Source organism: Solanum lycopersicum, chromosome 1 (genome assembly GCF_036512215.1).
Source record: "Solanum lycopersicum chromosome 1, SLM_r2.1".
Classification (NCBI taxonomy): Eukaryota; Viridiplantae; Streptophyta; class Magnoliopsida; order Solanales; family Solanaceae; genus Solanum; species Solanum lycopersicum.
The window spans coordinates 39,824,736-39,842,674 of record NC_090800.1 but is presented as its reverse complement, the minus strand read 5'-3'; the positions used below and the strand labels follow the sequence as shown (position 1 = coordinate 39,842,674).

The following is a 17,939-nucleotide window of genomic DNA, read 5'->3' as shown; positions in this document are numbered from 1 at the left end:
AAATATGCTGCTCAAAAGGACTAAACAGGTCATTACAATAGATACCAATTTACCCATCGTTCGTCCCTGAACGATCAAAAGAAGGAAAACAAGGGCGAAACGGAGTACCTGAATCTGTAAATAGATGTGGGTATTTTTCTCGCATATCCACCTCATTCTCCCAAGTGGCTTCTTCAACGGGTCGATTCTTCCATTACACCTTGATGGATGCAGTCTCTCTTTACCTCAACTTGCGAACTTCTCTATCTAAAATAGCAACAGGCTCCTCCTCATAAGACAAGTTCTCATCAAGAAAAACTGAATCCCAACGGATAATGTAGTTTCCATCCCCATGGTATCTTTTCAACATCGACACATGGAATACCGTATGTACTCTGGACAGCCCTGGAGGCAATGCTAACTCATAAGCCACCTCCCCTACTCGCTTAAGTACTTCAAATGGTCCAATGTACCTTGAACTTAGTTTACCCGTTTTACCAAACCGCATCACCCCTTTCATTGGTGAAACTTTCAACAAGACTTGTTCACCCTCCATGAACTCTAAGTCTCTAACCTTTCGATCTGCATATTCTTTTTGTCTACTTTGCGCCGCTAGAAGCTTTTCTTGAATAGACTTCACTTTCTCTATCGAATCCCTCAAAAGGTCAGTACTCCAAGGTCTAATCTCGAATGCATCAAACCAACCAATGGGAGACCTACATCTCCTCCCATACAATGCTTCAAATGGAGCCATATCAATACTTGAGTGATAGCTATTATTGTATGAAAACTCCGCTAAGGGTAGGAAACTATCCCAATGGCCACCAAACTCTATCACACATGCACGAAGCATATCTTCCAACACTTGAATCATTCTCTCAGACTGACCATTGGTCTGAGGATGGAATGCAGTACTAAGGTCCAACCTAGTACCCAATTCCGCATGCAATGTTTTCCAAAACTTAGAAGTAAACGCGTACCTCTATCTGATATGATGGATAGTGGAACCCCATGCAATCGCACCACTTCCGAGATGTAAAGTTTGGCTAACTTCTCTGCATTGTAAGTCACCTTAACCGGAATAAAGTGAGCAGACTTAGTTAACCTATCAACAATTACCCAAATAAAGTCAAACTTTCCCAATGTCTTGGGAACACCAACCACAAAGTCCATTGCAATTCTCTCCCACTTTCATTCAGGAATGGGCATTCTCTGAAGTGTTCCTCCGGGCCTCTGGTGTTCCTACTTTACTTGTTGACAGTTTGGACACTTGGCAATAAAGTCAACAATATCACGCTTCATTTTACTCCACCAAAAGTGTTGCTTTAGGTCACGATACATCTTGGTTGCACCCGGATGTATAGAATACCTTGAACTATGAGCCTCTGTCAGAATAGTGTTGATCAAATCATCGACGCGGGGTACGCATACCCTTCCCTTGATCCTCAAAACATCTTCCTCATCGATTTGTGCTTCCTTAGCCTCCCCTCGCAATACTTTATCTTGGATTCGCCTTAGTTTCTCATCATCAAACTGTTTCCCCTTAATTTTGTCAAGAAAAGAAGATCTTGAATCCACACTAGCCAACAATCCTCCCTTCTCATTTACTTCTAATCTCATCAAGTCATTAGCTAGAGTCTGAACCTCTCTAGCCAATGGACGCCTTGAAACTTGCAAGTGAGCTAGGCTCCCCATGCTCCCTGCCTTTCTACTTAAGGCGTCTGCCACAACATTAGCCTTTCCCGGATGGTACAAGATAGTGATATCGTAGTCCTTTAGTAGTTCCATCCATCTCCTCTGTATCAAATTCAAATCTTTTTGAGTAAAAACATACTGTAGGCTACGATGATCCGTGTATACTTCACACTTAACCCCATATAAATAGTGTCTCCATTGTTTTAATGCAAACACTACCGCGGCGAATTCCAAATCATGAGTTGGATAGTTACGTTCATGCACTTTTAATTGTCTTGAAGCATAAGCAATCACATTCTTCTCTTGCATTAGCAATGCACCCAAACTCGAATAGGATGCATCACAATAGACAATGAAATTCTTACCTTCCACTTACAAGGTAAGGATTGGTGCGATAGTCAATAAAGTCTTGAGCTTCTGGAAGCTTTCTTCACATTCTTCCGACCATACAAATTGAATATTCTGCTTAGTCAAGTTCGTCAATTGGGAAGCAATAGAAGAGAATCCCTTGACAAATCAGCGGGAGTAGCTAGTTAACCCAACAAAACTCCTTATTTCCGACATATTAGTAGGTCTTACCCAATTCTTCACTGTCTTAATCTTAGAAGGATTCACCATCAATCCATCCTTAGAAACCACGTGCCCCAAGAAGGACACTGCATCTAGCCAAAACTCACACTTAGAGAACTTGGCATAAAGCTTTTTCTCCCTAAACATTTCCAATAACATTCTCAAATGCTCTTCATGTTCCTTCTTGCTCTTTGAGTATACCAATATATCATCAATAAATACGATCATGAAGTGGTCCAAATAAGGCTTAAAAATCCCGTTCATCAAGCTCATGAACGCAGCAGGGGCATTCGTAAGACCAATAGACATCACTACAAATTCGTAATGCCCATACCTCGTTCGAAAAGCAAACTTTGGCACATCCGTTGCCCGTATTTTCAATTGATGATAACCGGATCTCAAGTCAATCTTAGAGAAGACACAAGCACCTTGTAACTGATCGAATAAGTCATCAATGCGGGGAAGAGGATACTTGTTCTTTATGGTTACCTTGTTTAGTTGTCTGTAGTCTATACACATTCGAAAACTCCCATCCTTCTTCTTCACAAACAAAATCGGAGCACCCCAAGGGGATGCACTTGGTCTAATGAAGCCTTTGTTCAATAGCTCTTGAAGTTGGGCTTTTAACTCTCTTAACTCCGCGGGAGCCATTCTATAAGGGGGTATCGAAATGGGGCGAGTACCCGGTTCAAGGTCAATACAGAAATCAATATCCCTATCTGGTGGCATACCAGGAAGATCTGCAGGGAACACATCCAAAAACTCGCGGACTACCGAAACCGACTCAATCGAAGGCACTTGGGTAGTGTCATCCTTGAGATGTGCCAAGAAAGCTAAACACCCTTTACTAACCATTTTCTTAGCACGAAGAAAGGAGATGATACGCACTGGATTGGAAGTGTAGTCACCCTCCCACACTAACGGATCTGTCCTAGGCTTGGCTAACGTCACCGTTTTAGCATTACAATCCAAGATCGCAAATTGCGGAGAAAGCCAAGTCATACCCAGAATTACGTCAAAATCAACCATTTCTAAGATAACCAAGTCTACATAAGTATTGCTCCGCACAAAAGTTACAAGACAAGACCTATACACCTTTTCAACTATCACAGACTCACCCACAGGAGTAGAAACACGAATAGGTATGTCAAGCAATTCACAATGTAAATTAAGACCATTAGCAAATGCGGAAGATACATAAGAAAATGTGGATCCGGGATCAAATAATACAGAAGCCATGCAATCACAAACCAAAAGATTACCTGTGATGACAGCATCAGATGCCTCCGCTTCAGACCGCCCAGGGAAAGCGTAACAATGGGCCCTATCGTTCGTCTGTCCGTTGCCCCTACCATGTTGTGATGTAGTGGCTCCAGTTTTCCCATCACCTCGGCCGTTTTGGTCACCACCATTTCCTCGACTACCACGCCCTCCAGAAAAATGGCCTCTACTATGACCACCTCTACCTCTAGCTATTGGGGGTCTGTAACTCTGTTTTGGACAATTTCTCCTAATATGTCCAGTCTCCCCACATCCGTAACACTCTCTGGAGTCAAGCATAGGTCTCTCGGAGAAGTGTTGACCGGTCTGAGGTGGTCCCCCAACTACTGTCTGTAGTGAAGACTGAATTGGTCGGACTGAGTAACTTCCCGTACCCTGTTCTCTAGTGTAAGCACCATTAAACTCACCTCCCTTTCGAAACCTTTTTGATGTCGATGTCGTAGTGAAGTCATCTAGCTTCACTCCTTCCACTTCTATCACAAAGTCTACCACATCTTGGAAGGATTTTGCCGTTGCCGCTATCTGTAAGGCCATAATCCGCTATTCTGACCTCAACCCCTTCACAAACCGGCAAATTCGCTCTTGTGGACTGAAACACAGTTGGGTGGCATACCGGGATAATGCACGAAACTTAGCCTCATATGCATTGACCGACATCCTACTTTGCTCTAGGCTCAAGAACTCATCCCTTTTCCTATCCCTCAAAGTTCGGGGGATATACTTCTCCATAAACAAGCTAGAGAATGAGGCCCAAGTCATAGGTGGTGCCTCTGTTGGTTGACACTCAATATGTGACCGCCACCACATTTTGGCGTTCCCTTGAAACTGATAAGTCACAAACTCCACACCAAACCGTTCTACTATACCCATCTTGTGTAGTAGATCGTGACAGTCAACCAGAAAATCATAAGCATCCTCCGATTCAGCACCCTTGAAGACCGTAGGTTTCAATTTCAAGAACTTACTAAAAAGTTCGTGCTGATCATTTGTCATTATAGGCCCAGTAGTCAGACGTGGAAATGTGCCTATGTCCAATGAGGCCTCCATACGAGGAGCCATAGTGGCTGCATGTTGTACTTCTGAAACCAGAGGTGTTGGCGCAGAAAACACTGGAGGTTCCTGACCTTGATCAGACAACCGACTGAGATAGGCGAGAACCTGATTGCTCATCTCTGGGGTAGGTTGGGATGGCAATCCCTCATTCTGCACTTGTTCAGTTTCCCCATCCTCCCCTTCTCTTATTACTTCCTCAGTCGGTGGAGGAGTCACTGCCCTAGTATAAGATGGGCTAGGTGCTCGTCCTCTTCCCCTAGAGGACGTCCTCCCACGACCTCTACCACGGCCCCTTGCCGCTGTTCTTCCTCGAGCCACAGCCCCAGTGGCTGGCTCAGTTGTTTCTTGTCTGGCCGGTGTTGGTGTTGGCGTAGTTGTTGCTCTAGTTCTAACCATCTGCGAAAGAGAGTGAAGATGGTCAGATACCAATTCGTATCGCCTAGATACCAATTGGACTCAAGTAGTAGCACGAAAGAAAGAATGAAAGAGTGAAATTTTCCTAAAGTCTTATAGCCTCTCAAGGAAAAGTAAAGGCGTCCCTCTACGGTTCCTTAAGACTCTACTAGACCTGTTCTTGTGTGATGAGACCAACAAACCTAATGCTCTGATACCAAGTTTGTCACGACCCAAATCCGGGCCGCGACTGGCCCCCACACTTACCCTACTATGTGAGCGAACTAACCAATCTAGACCTTAACATTTCAAGGTAATATCAACATAAAGTAATGCGGAAGACTTAAACTCATTAATAAAATCAATAACAATTATTATTCCCAAAATCTGGAAGTCATCATCACAAGAACATCTATAATCAAATTACTAAACTAAGAGTATTCTAAGAAGCTAAAAATACATAAGAAGCTAGTCCATGCCGGAAGTTCAAGGCATCAAGACTTGAAGAAGAAGATCCAGTCCAAGCTAGAAGCATTAGCTCACCCTGAATTTCCGATGAAGTAAGACTAGCTTGAGTTACTGTTGAGTTGAAGACGATGGCACATTTGCTGCACTCCACAAATAAACAAGAAAAAAAAACATAAAAGTAGGGGTCAGTACAAAACACGGGTATTGAGTAGATATCATCGTCCAACTAAAAATAGAAAACAGTATATACCAAGTAATATCATAAACTCAACTATGATACTCAACATGTAGCAACAACAAGTACTATATCATTAACAATTACCGTCAAGTTCACACATGAGGACTCAAGCCTCAATACCATACTCATTTGGGAATTATGTTCTTTAGATTGAGTATATTAACATCTTTCAAGATTAATTATCTTTATTTCTCTTGTGTCGGCACGTGACACTCCGCTCCCTCATATTCATTAATCCTCTTGTGTCGGTACGTGACACTCCGATCCCCTAAATCTACGTGTCGGTTCGTGACACCCGATCCCCTAATTCTACGTGTCGGTTCGTGACACCCGATCCCCTAATTCTACGTGTCGGTTCGTGACACCCGATCCCCTAATACTATGTGTCGGTTCGTGACACCCGATCCCCTAATTCTACGTGTCAGTTCGTGACACCCGATACCCTAATTCTACGTGTCGGTTTGTAACACCCGATCCCCTAATCTCCTTCCATCAATTCATCAAGCCTTCTTTCTTACCAAGGCATCATCAATCCCATTATTTTAGTTCATCACACCTTCTTTTATACCAAGGCCTCATTATTAACAAAGAGATTAAGATTTTTCAAGATTTGGATTGAATAACTTCATCATGCTTACATAATCACAATTATATAATTACATTCATGCAAGCATACAATTAAGCACATAACAGGGTTTACAATATTATCAATACATATCATTCTCTATTAAGAGCTTACTACGAATATCGTAAGAGAAACCATAACCTACTCTCTTTCTCTTGTTCTTTCTATTTTCTTTATTCAAACCCTCTTTCTTTTACACTAATTAGTATATAATTAAGAATAAAAGATGGCAATAATAACCCACTAATTAACTTAAGGATACCTCTTTTAACCCCCAAGTAACATTAACCCACTAACTTTATAATTAAGGAAAGAATAGTCAAAAACGTCCCTTAAAACGTATCAAGAAATCCGACCCAGACTGGGATTGCGCAACCTGCGACGGCTCTCGTGCCTACGACGGTCCGTCCTGCAGGTCGTCGCAAGGGTCAGAGACTCAATTTCCACTGAATAATCTGTGACGGTCCGTCACGCCTGTGACGGTCCGTCACGCCTGTGACGGTCCGTCCTGCCATTCCGTTACGAAGTTCAGAGAGTCGATTTTCAGTACCCAATTTCAGATTTTCTAAGTGTTTTGAAATGAGACCCTGCGACGGTCCGTCGTGCCCATGACGGTCCGTCGCCTCAGCCTGTTTTCCTAGAATAAAATCTGCTGCTCAAAACGACTAAACAGGTCGTTACAATAACATAGTCTCATATGCTTAAAACTTGATTGTTTATTTATTGCTATAACTTATCCTTGCATGCTCAAATTAATAAAAAATAAAAACTAGGGCCAATTGTTTATATTTACTATCACTTAGCAAGATTAAGTAAATTAATAAATGAAGTGACCTTGATTGCTAATTGTAACCCCCACATAGATTACATGAGATACGGTCGGGACCCATACTTGTGGACCTCGAGGGATGCCTAACACCTTCCCCTCGAGGTAATTTGAACCCTTACCCTAATTCTCTGGCTCGTTGACCTTAGTTAGACTTAGTTAGGTTATATAGGTGCCCTAACGCGCCTTTATTCATTAGGTGCCGACTCCAAACTTGAAATCCCAAAAGAGTTGTTAGGTCGTGCACAAAACCCGTTTTCTGCGAAAATGGTGCGCGACAGAATGGCTACTCCGCTGGGGAATATTAGGTTCTTACCATTACATGTTAATTGCTTATTTATGTGGGGTTTACTTTATTTTTGTCATTTCATTATTTGTTAGGTGCTTACCATGTTTAGCTGATTTTGTTGCCTTATTTATCGTCTTCTCTCCATGTTCCATCCTATCCCTTTTCCTTAATTGTTTATTGTCATGTTTCACCTCTTCCCTTTTCCCTTATTTGCTTACATGTTTAGTCTTGTATTCTTTCCTTACTTGCGTGATTTTTATATCTTGATTTGTTTAAATTCCTTTATTAATGCTTATTTATGTTTGTTAATAAATAGTCTATATGTTACCGCTTTCCAATTTAAATGCTAAATGTTTATTGCTTTGATAATTGGCATCCCGCTCATACTTCCCCAATTGGGACCCTCTTCTTTTAATTTTGTTCTAGTGATGTTGTGCCTTTGCATCTCTCACAACTACTCCAATCCTATTCAAATACCCATTATAGAGAGTTGGCATATGCGTGGACGTAACAGATAGTTTTACTACCGCAAAGCCACGAGCTTCTCGCATAGAATCCCTTTGAAGTCCGTGTCAAGCCAACTCTTAGAAGTCCTGGTTAAGTAATACATGCTGCATAAGCCTTAGGTGGTTTGACCTTTGGTGTCAATCCACATAATTAGTAGCCACCCTCTCGTCTAAAGGGCCCCAACACCCTTAGACAAATTGCATATTTATGTGTCAACGTGATCATAATAATTAAATAAAGTCAACTTTGTCAAAATGGAGTTTAGAAGTCGTTTGTTACTTTGTTTGCAGAGTCATGGCTCACCCTCATTTTCCCAACACACAAATGGTGGTCAAAGTTAATCCCATTTTGAAGACTTGGTGGGAAGATATTCAAATAATCGAGGGTTAGAAGCAAATGAACTGTTAGGCGACCTCACTGCTTTGAACCCTTTTGCACACATGAATATTACGTATGGATTTTAGAAGACGCAGAGCATAGAGATTTGAGCGAAGGAGGTCTTCCTGGTTTTGGCGATGAAAAAGAGAGAAGATGGGCTCGTAACCTTCTCAACACCGATTATTACATTACCCCAGAAATGAGGAAGCAAATTGTGCCTAACATTGGAGAGCAACATAATTAAAGTTTTTTTTATTATTCTCTTTATTCCCCATGTGTTATCCCTACCCCTTTATTATCTCTAGATTGATGTAATAAATAGAAATTATTTCAATAATTGAAAGTCGTTTTATTATCTAACTCTAAACTCCAAATTGGCAAATAAGGCTTGAATTAATTATTGTGCATCACTTATGTGTAGTTTAGGCCTACCTCTGGCTCAACGAGGCTCTTTTGCATTTAGGTCGTTTATCTTAAATAACGTGTTTGATATCCCAATTTATGCAATGTTCTAACTTGGGCTTTATTTTGCTTTTATTTATTTTTATTCATATTACCCTTTCCCAATGGTTGATCTTTAGACCATGGTTTATCACACGCGATCAAAGGATTCATTTCCTTCTCTTCCGACTGAGAATCGCAAAGGTAAAAGTTAAAGGGACTAATGCTAAGGTTATGTGCAAAACTATTGGGAAAAAAAGTGTCTTTCAGACAAGTTGGTATCAAACATTGAGCAGAAAATAAAGAAGTTAGAAGAAGAGTTGTTGGACATGTGCGAGTGGGCAAAGTTGTTACTCTCTGCCAATCCAACTTTGGAGACGAACATGGATATGTCACCTTTCGCAAGTCAAGTTACTCCCCAAAATAATCTTCCTCCGGATTATGCTACCTCTCAAAGTCAACCGAGCTCCATTCAAGTGCTTCTAAAGAACATCTACTTTCCAAATCACCCATATCCTCCGCAAACACCATGTATATGATCCTAAACGTCAACATCTTACTTTACACCCGCATTATCCCACTATGCAAGCTCCTCAATATGAAACACCTCTGCACCAAGTTCCTTGGCATCATGCACCTCTCATGCCATTTCCAAACCCTCCATGTCAAATTTCTCTGTACCAAGGCCTCCTATGCCATATCTTTTGGAACTACGTCAGACCTGATTCCCATTTAAGAGTGGATACGTAGGAGCTCATATGGGGTTCGGTCTTACCATAATAAAAACTTTCATTTCCCCCTTCTATTGATAACTGGGGCAGACTTTTTGAGAGGATCTCAAAAATTCTATCAATATTTCTTCTTGCACATCTCCATACTAGGGCAAAATTTTTGAGTAAACTCAAAAATTCCATCAAAAACATCTTCTCAACAACTAGGGCAGAATTTTGAGAGGATCTCAAAATTGCTGAAAATCAAGACTGGGTAGAAATTTTTAAGAGAATCTCAAAAAATCCAACAGTCAAGCTACAACTACAACAGATCAGAATAACAGAAGTTCTACACTGGGGCAGAAATTTTGAGAAAATCTCAAAATTTTTGACATTACTCCGAAGAGCATTCTATCAAACACCAAAGAAGCACGCTGTGCCAAATCATGGATACAGATCAACCTCCCCTTTAAACTAACTATTTTTCTTTGAATGTAGAAAATACAGGTACATATACAAAGGCAGTTTCAACAATCAAGATACCACTTTTGAGCCAGACAAATGACACTAGACCCTTCCAACAAGGCGAATGTCCAAGCTACTACATACGCTCCTCATTCAATTATAAAGTTGCACTATGCCTGAGATCTAGAATTGCATGACTACATTGTGCCCGAGATCCCATTATGCTCGAGAAATGCATCATTGCATGTGCCCAAAGAAATGCATCATCGCATTGTGCCCGAAGAAATGCATCATTGCACATGTCCGAAGATATGCATCATTGCATGTGCCCGATAATGCATGTGCCCGAAGAAATGCATCACTGCATTGCGCCCGAAGAAATGCATCACTGCATTGTGTCCGAAGAAATGCATCATTGCATGTGCTCGATATTGCATGTGCCCGAAGAAATGCATCATCTCATTGTGCCCGAAGCTTGCATAAGCCCAAGATTGCATCGTGCTCGAAGTTTACATGTGCACGAAGCAAATGAAGTCATAAGTATCAACATATGTCAAAAACAGATATGATCCCTTTACTCATAACTTATATCCCAAAGGCGTCATTCTCCAAAGGCATCATCTTTCATGGCCTGCGGACTTCATGTCATGGCCTGTGGACTTATTTTATGCTTACCATGTCCCTAAGGTATCATAGTCTAAAGGCATCATCCTCATGGCCTGCGGACATCATATCATGGCCTAAGGGTTTAATTTCTGTCTATCATGATCCGAAGGTGTCACAGTCTAAAGGCGTCATTTTCATGGCCTACAGACAACATTTCCATGACTTGAGGATACACTTTGCATATCATGGCCCTAGACATCATAGCCTAAGACGTCATTTTTCACGATCTTAAGGCAAACATTCATGGTCAACATGGGAATTGTATCATGTTTACATTTAACACTTATTTTGATATATATGTTCTAATTACTCTATTTAAGTTTTATTACAAGTTACAGATGTGTAGATTACAGACAAAGCTGCCTTCTGAACGGCTATGCCCTCGCTTACAAACAAGGCTCCGACAAATTCTTGACTGCTCACACTATCGTTTCGCTACTCATCTGTCGTTCAGGCTACCATGAAGATATGTTCGAATTCAACTCGCCATTGTGACTCAATGTCTCTTTTATCTAGGCTCGTCCGCCTTACAATGCGACATCTAGGCTCATCCGCCTTACAATGCGATATCTAGGATCGTCCGCCTTACAATGTGACATCTAGGCTCATCCGCCTTACAATGCGACATCTAGGATTGTCCGCCTCACAATAGGACATTTAGGCTTGTCCACCTTAAAACGACATTTAGGTTTGTCCATCTTGTAGGATATTTAGGTTGTCCACCTTAAAGGGACATTTAGGATTGTCCTCCTCATTGGACATTTATGTTCGCCCGCTTTATAAGATATTTTGTTCAATTTATAAGATATTTAGGTTGTCCGCCTTCAAACGACACTTAGGCTCGTCCGTCTTAAAATGACGTTTAGACCCCCCTTACAACTAACATTTTTCTTATATTACAATATCTTTATAGTATCAAATCTATTGGAGTTTGACGTTATTCTTCAGAGATGGGTTTTAATCCTTCAAGAAGTTAAAGACTATCAAGGCTTGCACTACGTCTCAAACATACGCTTTTTATCACCTCTTGTATATTTAGAACTCATATTTTATTATTATTACTTTATCTATTTATAAGCTAACATTTTATCTACAATTTGCAGATATGATCGATTGCCCTTGATTACAATTATCATGCTATCATCTATCACAACGAAGACCCTATCAATTCTTCGCTTTTCATTCCGAACCTTTCTCAAATGCTGATATCCTCACTCTATCATACTGCTTCTCTATCACGCTATTCTAGCCTCTCAATCTCTCTTTTCTCGCTACTCTATTCTTATCCATTCAAGACGATATCGTGACTTTAAAATACCTTAGCGCTCTTTCAAATTTTAAGAGTTTCATTCGCTCTTGAATCTAGAACTACACACGACATGATTCTCGTATAACTAGAGATATGTAGGCGACTTAAAACCAATGTCTCGGTCGTACCCTTTTTCAACTCTATATCGTTTCAATTGATTCCACTGTCATCTGTCATCGGTCGGACAAAATCGGCTACTAAGTCAACGTTGGTTGCCTGACAATTCATTCTTCATTCTCAATCAACCAAGAGGCAGCTGTTGTGTCACGACCCAAATCCGGGCCGCGACTGGCACCCACACTTACCCTCCTATGTGAGCGAACAAACCAATCTAAACCTTAATATTTCAAGGTAATATCAACATAAAGTAATGCGGAAGACTTAAACTCATTAATAAAATCAATAACTATTATTATTCCCAAAACCTGGAAGTCATCATCACAAGAACATCTACTTTAAACTACTAATTCTAAGAGTTTCTAAGAAGCTAAAAATACATAAGAAGCTAGTCCATGCTGGAAGTTCAAGGCATCAAGACATGAAGGAGAAGATCCAGTCCAAGCTAGAAGCGTTAGCTCACCCTGAAGATCTGGTGTGACGAAGACTGGCTTGAGTTACTGTTGAGTCGAAGATGACGGCACGTTTGCTGCACTCCACAAATAACAAGAAGGAAAATCATAAAAGTAGGGGTTAGTACAAAACACGGGTACTGAGTAGATATCATCGGTCAACTCAAAATAGAGAACAATATATATCAAGTAATATCATAAATCAACTATAAAACTCAACATGTAACAACAACAAGTACTATAATCATCAATAAGTACCATCAAGTTCATCCATGAGGGCTCAAGCCTCAATACCATACTCGTTTGGGAATTAAGTTTATTAGATTGAGTATATTAATATCTTTCAAGATTCTTTATCTTTATTCCCCTCGTGTCGGTATGCGACACTCCGATCCTCATATACTATCCTGGTGTCGGAACGTGACACTCTGATCCTCATATACTATCCTGGTACCGGAACGTGGCACCCGATCCATATTCTATCCTGGTGTCGGAACGTGACACTCCGATCCTCATATACTATCCTGGTACCGAAACGTGGCACCCGATCCATATTCTATCCTGGTGTCGGAACGTGACACTCCAATCCTCATATACTATCCTGGTACCGGAACGTGGCACCCAATCCATATTCTATCCTGGTGTCAGAACGTGACACTCCAATCCTCATATACTATCCTGGTATCGGAACGTGGCACCCGATCCATATTCTATCCTTGTGTCGGAACGTGACACCCAATCCCCTAATACTACGTGTCAGTTCGTGACATCCGATCCCCTAAATCTACGTGTCGGTTCGTGACACCCGATCCCCTGAATCTACATGTCGGTTCGTGACACCTGATCCCCTAAATCTACGTGTCGATTCGTGACACCCGATCCCCTAAATCTACGTGTCGGTTCGTGACACCCGATCCCCTAATCTATTTCTATCAATTCATCAAGCCTTCTTTCTCACCAAGGCATCATCAATCTCATTACTTTAGTTCGTCAAGCCTTCTTTCTCACCAAGGCATCATCAATCTCATTACTTTAGTTCGTCAAGCTTTCTTTCTCATCAAGGCATCATCATTAACAAGAGATTAGGTTTTTATCAAGATTTGGGATTCAATAGCTTCATCATGCTTAATATAATCACAATTATATAATCACGTTCATGCATGCATACAATTAAGCACATAGCAGGGTTTTACAATACTACCAATACATATCATTCTCTATTAAGAGTTTACTATGAAAGCATGAAAACCATAACCTACCTCCACCGAAGAATTGGAATCAACAAGCAATTTCCCAAGCTTTGATATTCCCTCTGCCTCTTGATCTATCAATTTCTCTCTCTCCTTGTTCTCTCTATTTTCTTTATTCAAGCCCTCTTTCTTTTACCCTAGTTTACATATAATTAAGTGTAAAAGATGGCAATAATACCCCACTAATTAACTTAGGGTTACCTCTTTTAACCCCCAAGAATTTGAGTTATTAATATAAACCCACGAAATCTATAATTAAGGAAAGAATAGTCAAAAACGTCCCTTAAAACTTAACCAGAAATCCGATTCTGCCTGGGATTTGCGCAACCTGTGACGGGCCGTTGTGCCTGCGACGGTCCATCCTGCAGGTCGTCGCAAGAGTCAGAGAGTCAATTTCCACTGAACAATCTATGACGGTCCGTCACGCTTGTGACGGTCCGTCCTGCCATTCCGTCACGAAGTTCAGAGAGTCAATTTTCAGTACCCAATTTGCGAACTTCTCTATCTAAGATAGCAACAGGCTCCTCCTCATAAGACAAGTTCTCATCAAGCAAAATGGAATCCCAACAGATAATGTAGTTTCCATCCCCATGGTATCTTTTCAACATCGACACATGGAATACCGGATGTACTCCGGACAGCCCTGGAGGAAAGGCTAACTCATAAGCCACCTTTCCTACTCGCTTAAGTACTTCAAATGGTCCAATGTGCCTTTGACTTAGTTTACCCCTTTTTCCAAACCGCATCACCCCTTTCAATTGTGAAACTTTCAATAAGACTTGTTCACCCTCCATGAACTCTAAGTCTCTAACCTTTCGATCTGCATATTCTTTTTGTCTACTTTGCGCCGCTAGAAGCTTTTCTTGAATAGACTTCACTTTCTCTATCGAATCCCTCAAAAGGTCAGTACCCCAAGGCCTAACCTCAAATGCATCAAACCAACCAATGGGAGACCTACATCTCCTACCATACAATGCTTCAAATGGAGCCATATCAATGCTTGAGTGATAGCTATTATTGTATGAAAACTCTGCTAAGGGTAGGAAGCTATCCCAATGACCACCAAACTCTATCACACATGCACGAAGCATATCCTCCAACACTTGAATCGTTCACTCAGACTGACCATCGGTCTGGGGATGGAACGCAGTACTAAGGTCCAACCTAGTACCCAATTCTGCATGCAATGTTTTCTAAAACTTAGAAGTAAACTGTGTACCTCTATCTGATATGATGGATAGTGGATCCCCATGCAATCGCACCACTTCCGAGATGTAAAGTTTGGCTAACTTTTCTGCATTGTAATTCACCTTGACCGGAATGAAATGAGCAGATTTATTTAACCTATCAACAATCACCCAAATGGAGTCATACTTACCCATTGTCTTCGGAAGACCAACCACAAAATCCATTGCAATTCTTTCCCACTTCCATTCCGGAATGGGCATTCTCTGAAGTGTTCCTCTTGGCCTTTGGTGTTCACACTTTACTTGTTGACAGTTTGGACATTTGGCAATAAAATCCACAATGTCACGCTTCATTCTACTCCACCAAAAGTGTTGCTTTAGGTCACGATACATCTTGGTTGCGCTCGAATGTATAGAATACCTTGAACTATGAGCCTCTGTCAGAATAGTGTTGATCAACCCATCGACGCGGGGTACACATACCCTTCCCTTTGATTCTCAAAACACCTTCCTCATCGATTTGTGCTTCCTTTGCCTCTCCTCGCAATACTTTATCTTGGATTCGCCTTAGTTTCTCATCATCAAACTGTTTTCCCTTAATCTTGTCAAGAAAGGAAGATCTTGCTTCCACAGAAGCCAACAACCCTCCCTTATCATTTACATCTAATCTCATCAAGTCATTAGCTAGAGTCTGAATCTCTCTAGCCAATGGGCGTCTAGAAGCTTGCAAGTGAGCTAGACTTCCCATGCTTCCCGCCTTTCTACTTAAAGCATCCGCTACAACATTCGCCTTTCCCGGATGATACAAGATAGTGATATCGTAGTCCTTTAGTAAATTTATCCATCTCCTCTGTCTTAAGTTCAAATCTTTCTGAGTAAAGACATACTGTAGGCTACGATGATCCGTATAGATCTCACACTTAACCCCATATAAATAGTGTCTCCATTGTTTTAATGCAAACACTACCGCAGTTTCCAAATCGTGGGTCGGATAGTTACGTTCATGCACCTTTAATTGTCTTGAAGCATAAGCAATCACACTCTTCTCTTGCATTAGTACTGCACCCAAACCAGAATAGGATACATCACAATAAACAATGAAGTTCTTACCCTCTACTGGCAAGGTAAGGATAGGTGCGATAGTCAACAAAGTCTTGAGCTTCTGAAAGCTTTCCTCACATTCATCCGACCATACAAATGGGACATTCTGCATAGTCAAGTTCGTTAATTGGGAGGCGATAGAAGAGAATCCATTGATGAATCGGCGGTAGTAGCTAGCTAACCCAACAAATCTTCTTATTTCTGACACATTAGTAGGTCTTACCCAATTCTTCACTGTCTCAATCTTAGAAGGATCCACCATCACTCCATCCTTAGAAACCACGTGTCCCAAGAAGGACACTGCATCTAGCCAAAACTCACACTTAGAGAACTTGCCATAAAACTTTTTCTCCCTTAACATTTCCAATACCATTCTCAAATGCTCTTCATGTTCCTTCTTGCTCTTTGAGTATACCAATATATCATCAATAAATACGATTACGACGAGGTCCAAATATGGCTTAAAAATCCCGTTCATCAAGCTCATGAACGCAGCAGGGGCATTCGTAAGACCAAAGGACATCACTACAAATTCGTAATGCCCATACCTCGTTCGAAACGCAGTCTTTGGCACATCCATTGCCCGTATTTTCAATTGATGATAACCGGATCTCAAGTAATTCTTAGAAAAGACACAAGCACCTTGTAACTGATCGAACAAGTCATCAATGTGGGGAAGAGGATACTTGTTCTTTATGGTTACCTTGTTTAGTTGTCTGTAGTCTATACACATTCGAAAACTCCCATCCTTCTTCTTTACAAAAAAAACCGGAGCACCCCAAGGAGATGCACTTGGTCTAATGAAGCCTTTGTTCAATAACTCTTGAAGTTGTGCTTTTAACTCTCTTAACTCCACGGGAGACATTCTATAAGGGGGTATAGAAATGGGGCGTGTGCCCGGTTCGAGATCAATACAGAAGTCAATATCCCTATCCGGTGGCATACCAGGAAGATCTGCAGGGAACACATCCACAAACTCACGAACTACTGAAACTGACTCAATCGAAGGTACTTGGGTAGTGTCTTCATTGAGATTTGCCAAGAAAGCTAAGCACCCTTTACTAACCATTTTCTTAGCACGAAGAAAGGAGATGATACGTACCGGATTGGAAGTGTAGTCACCCTCTCACACTAACGGGTCTTTCCCAGGCTTGGCTAACGTCACCGTTTTAGCATTACAATCCAAGATTGCAAATTGCAGAGAAAGCCAAGTCATACCCAGAATCACATCAAAATCATCCATTTCCAAGATAACCAAATCTACATAAGTGTTGCTCCCCACAAAGTTTACCAAACAAGACCTATATACCTTTTCAACTACCACAGACTCACCCACCGGAGTAGAAACACGAATAGGCAAATAAAGAAATTCACAATGTAAATTTAGACCATTAGCAAATGAGGAAGATACTTAGGAAAATGTGGATCCAGGATCAAACAATACAGAAGCCATGCAATCACAAACCAGAAGATTATCTGTGATGACAACATCAGATTTCTCCGCCTCAGACCGCCCAGGGAAAGCGTAACAATGGGCCCTATCGTTCGTCTGTCCGTTGCCCTTACCATGTTCTGATGTAGTGGCCCCAGTTTGACCATTACCTCAGCCGTTTTGGTGACCACCATTACCTCGACCACCACGTCCTCCAGAATAACGGCCTCTACCATGACCACCTCTACCTCTAGCTATTGGGGGTCTATAACTTGGTCTGGGACAATTTCTCCTAATATTTACAATCTCCCCACATCCATAGCACTCTCTAGGTTCATGCATAGGTCTCTCAGAGAAGTGTTGACCAGTCGGAGGTGGTCCCCCAACTACAATCTGTAGTGAAGACTGAATGGGTCGAACTGCGTAACTTCCTGAACCCTGTCCTTTAGCGTAAGAACCATTAAACTCACCTCCCTGTCAAAACCTTTTGATGTAGATGTTGTGGTG

General features: G+C 41.3%; 1 protein-coding gene across 1 annotated transcript; it reads right to left on the bottom strand.

Annotated features, from left to right (window-relative positions):
• Positions 1-220: 220 nt before the first annotated feature.
• LOC138341930 (uncharacterized) lies at positions 221-535 on the bottom strand. The gene has a single exon (XM_069294118.1). The coding sequence runs from the start codon at positions 533-535 to the stop codon at positions 221-223; it is 315 nt and encodes a 104-aa protein (XP_069150219.1).
• Positions 536-17,939: the final 17,404 nt, after the last annotated feature.

Excerpts from the sequence above, each read along its gene's own strand:
- LOC138341930 (XM_069294118.1), bottom strand. The coding sequence starts at position 535 with ATGGAGGGTGAACAAGTCTTGTTGAAAGTTTCACCAATGAAAGGGGTG.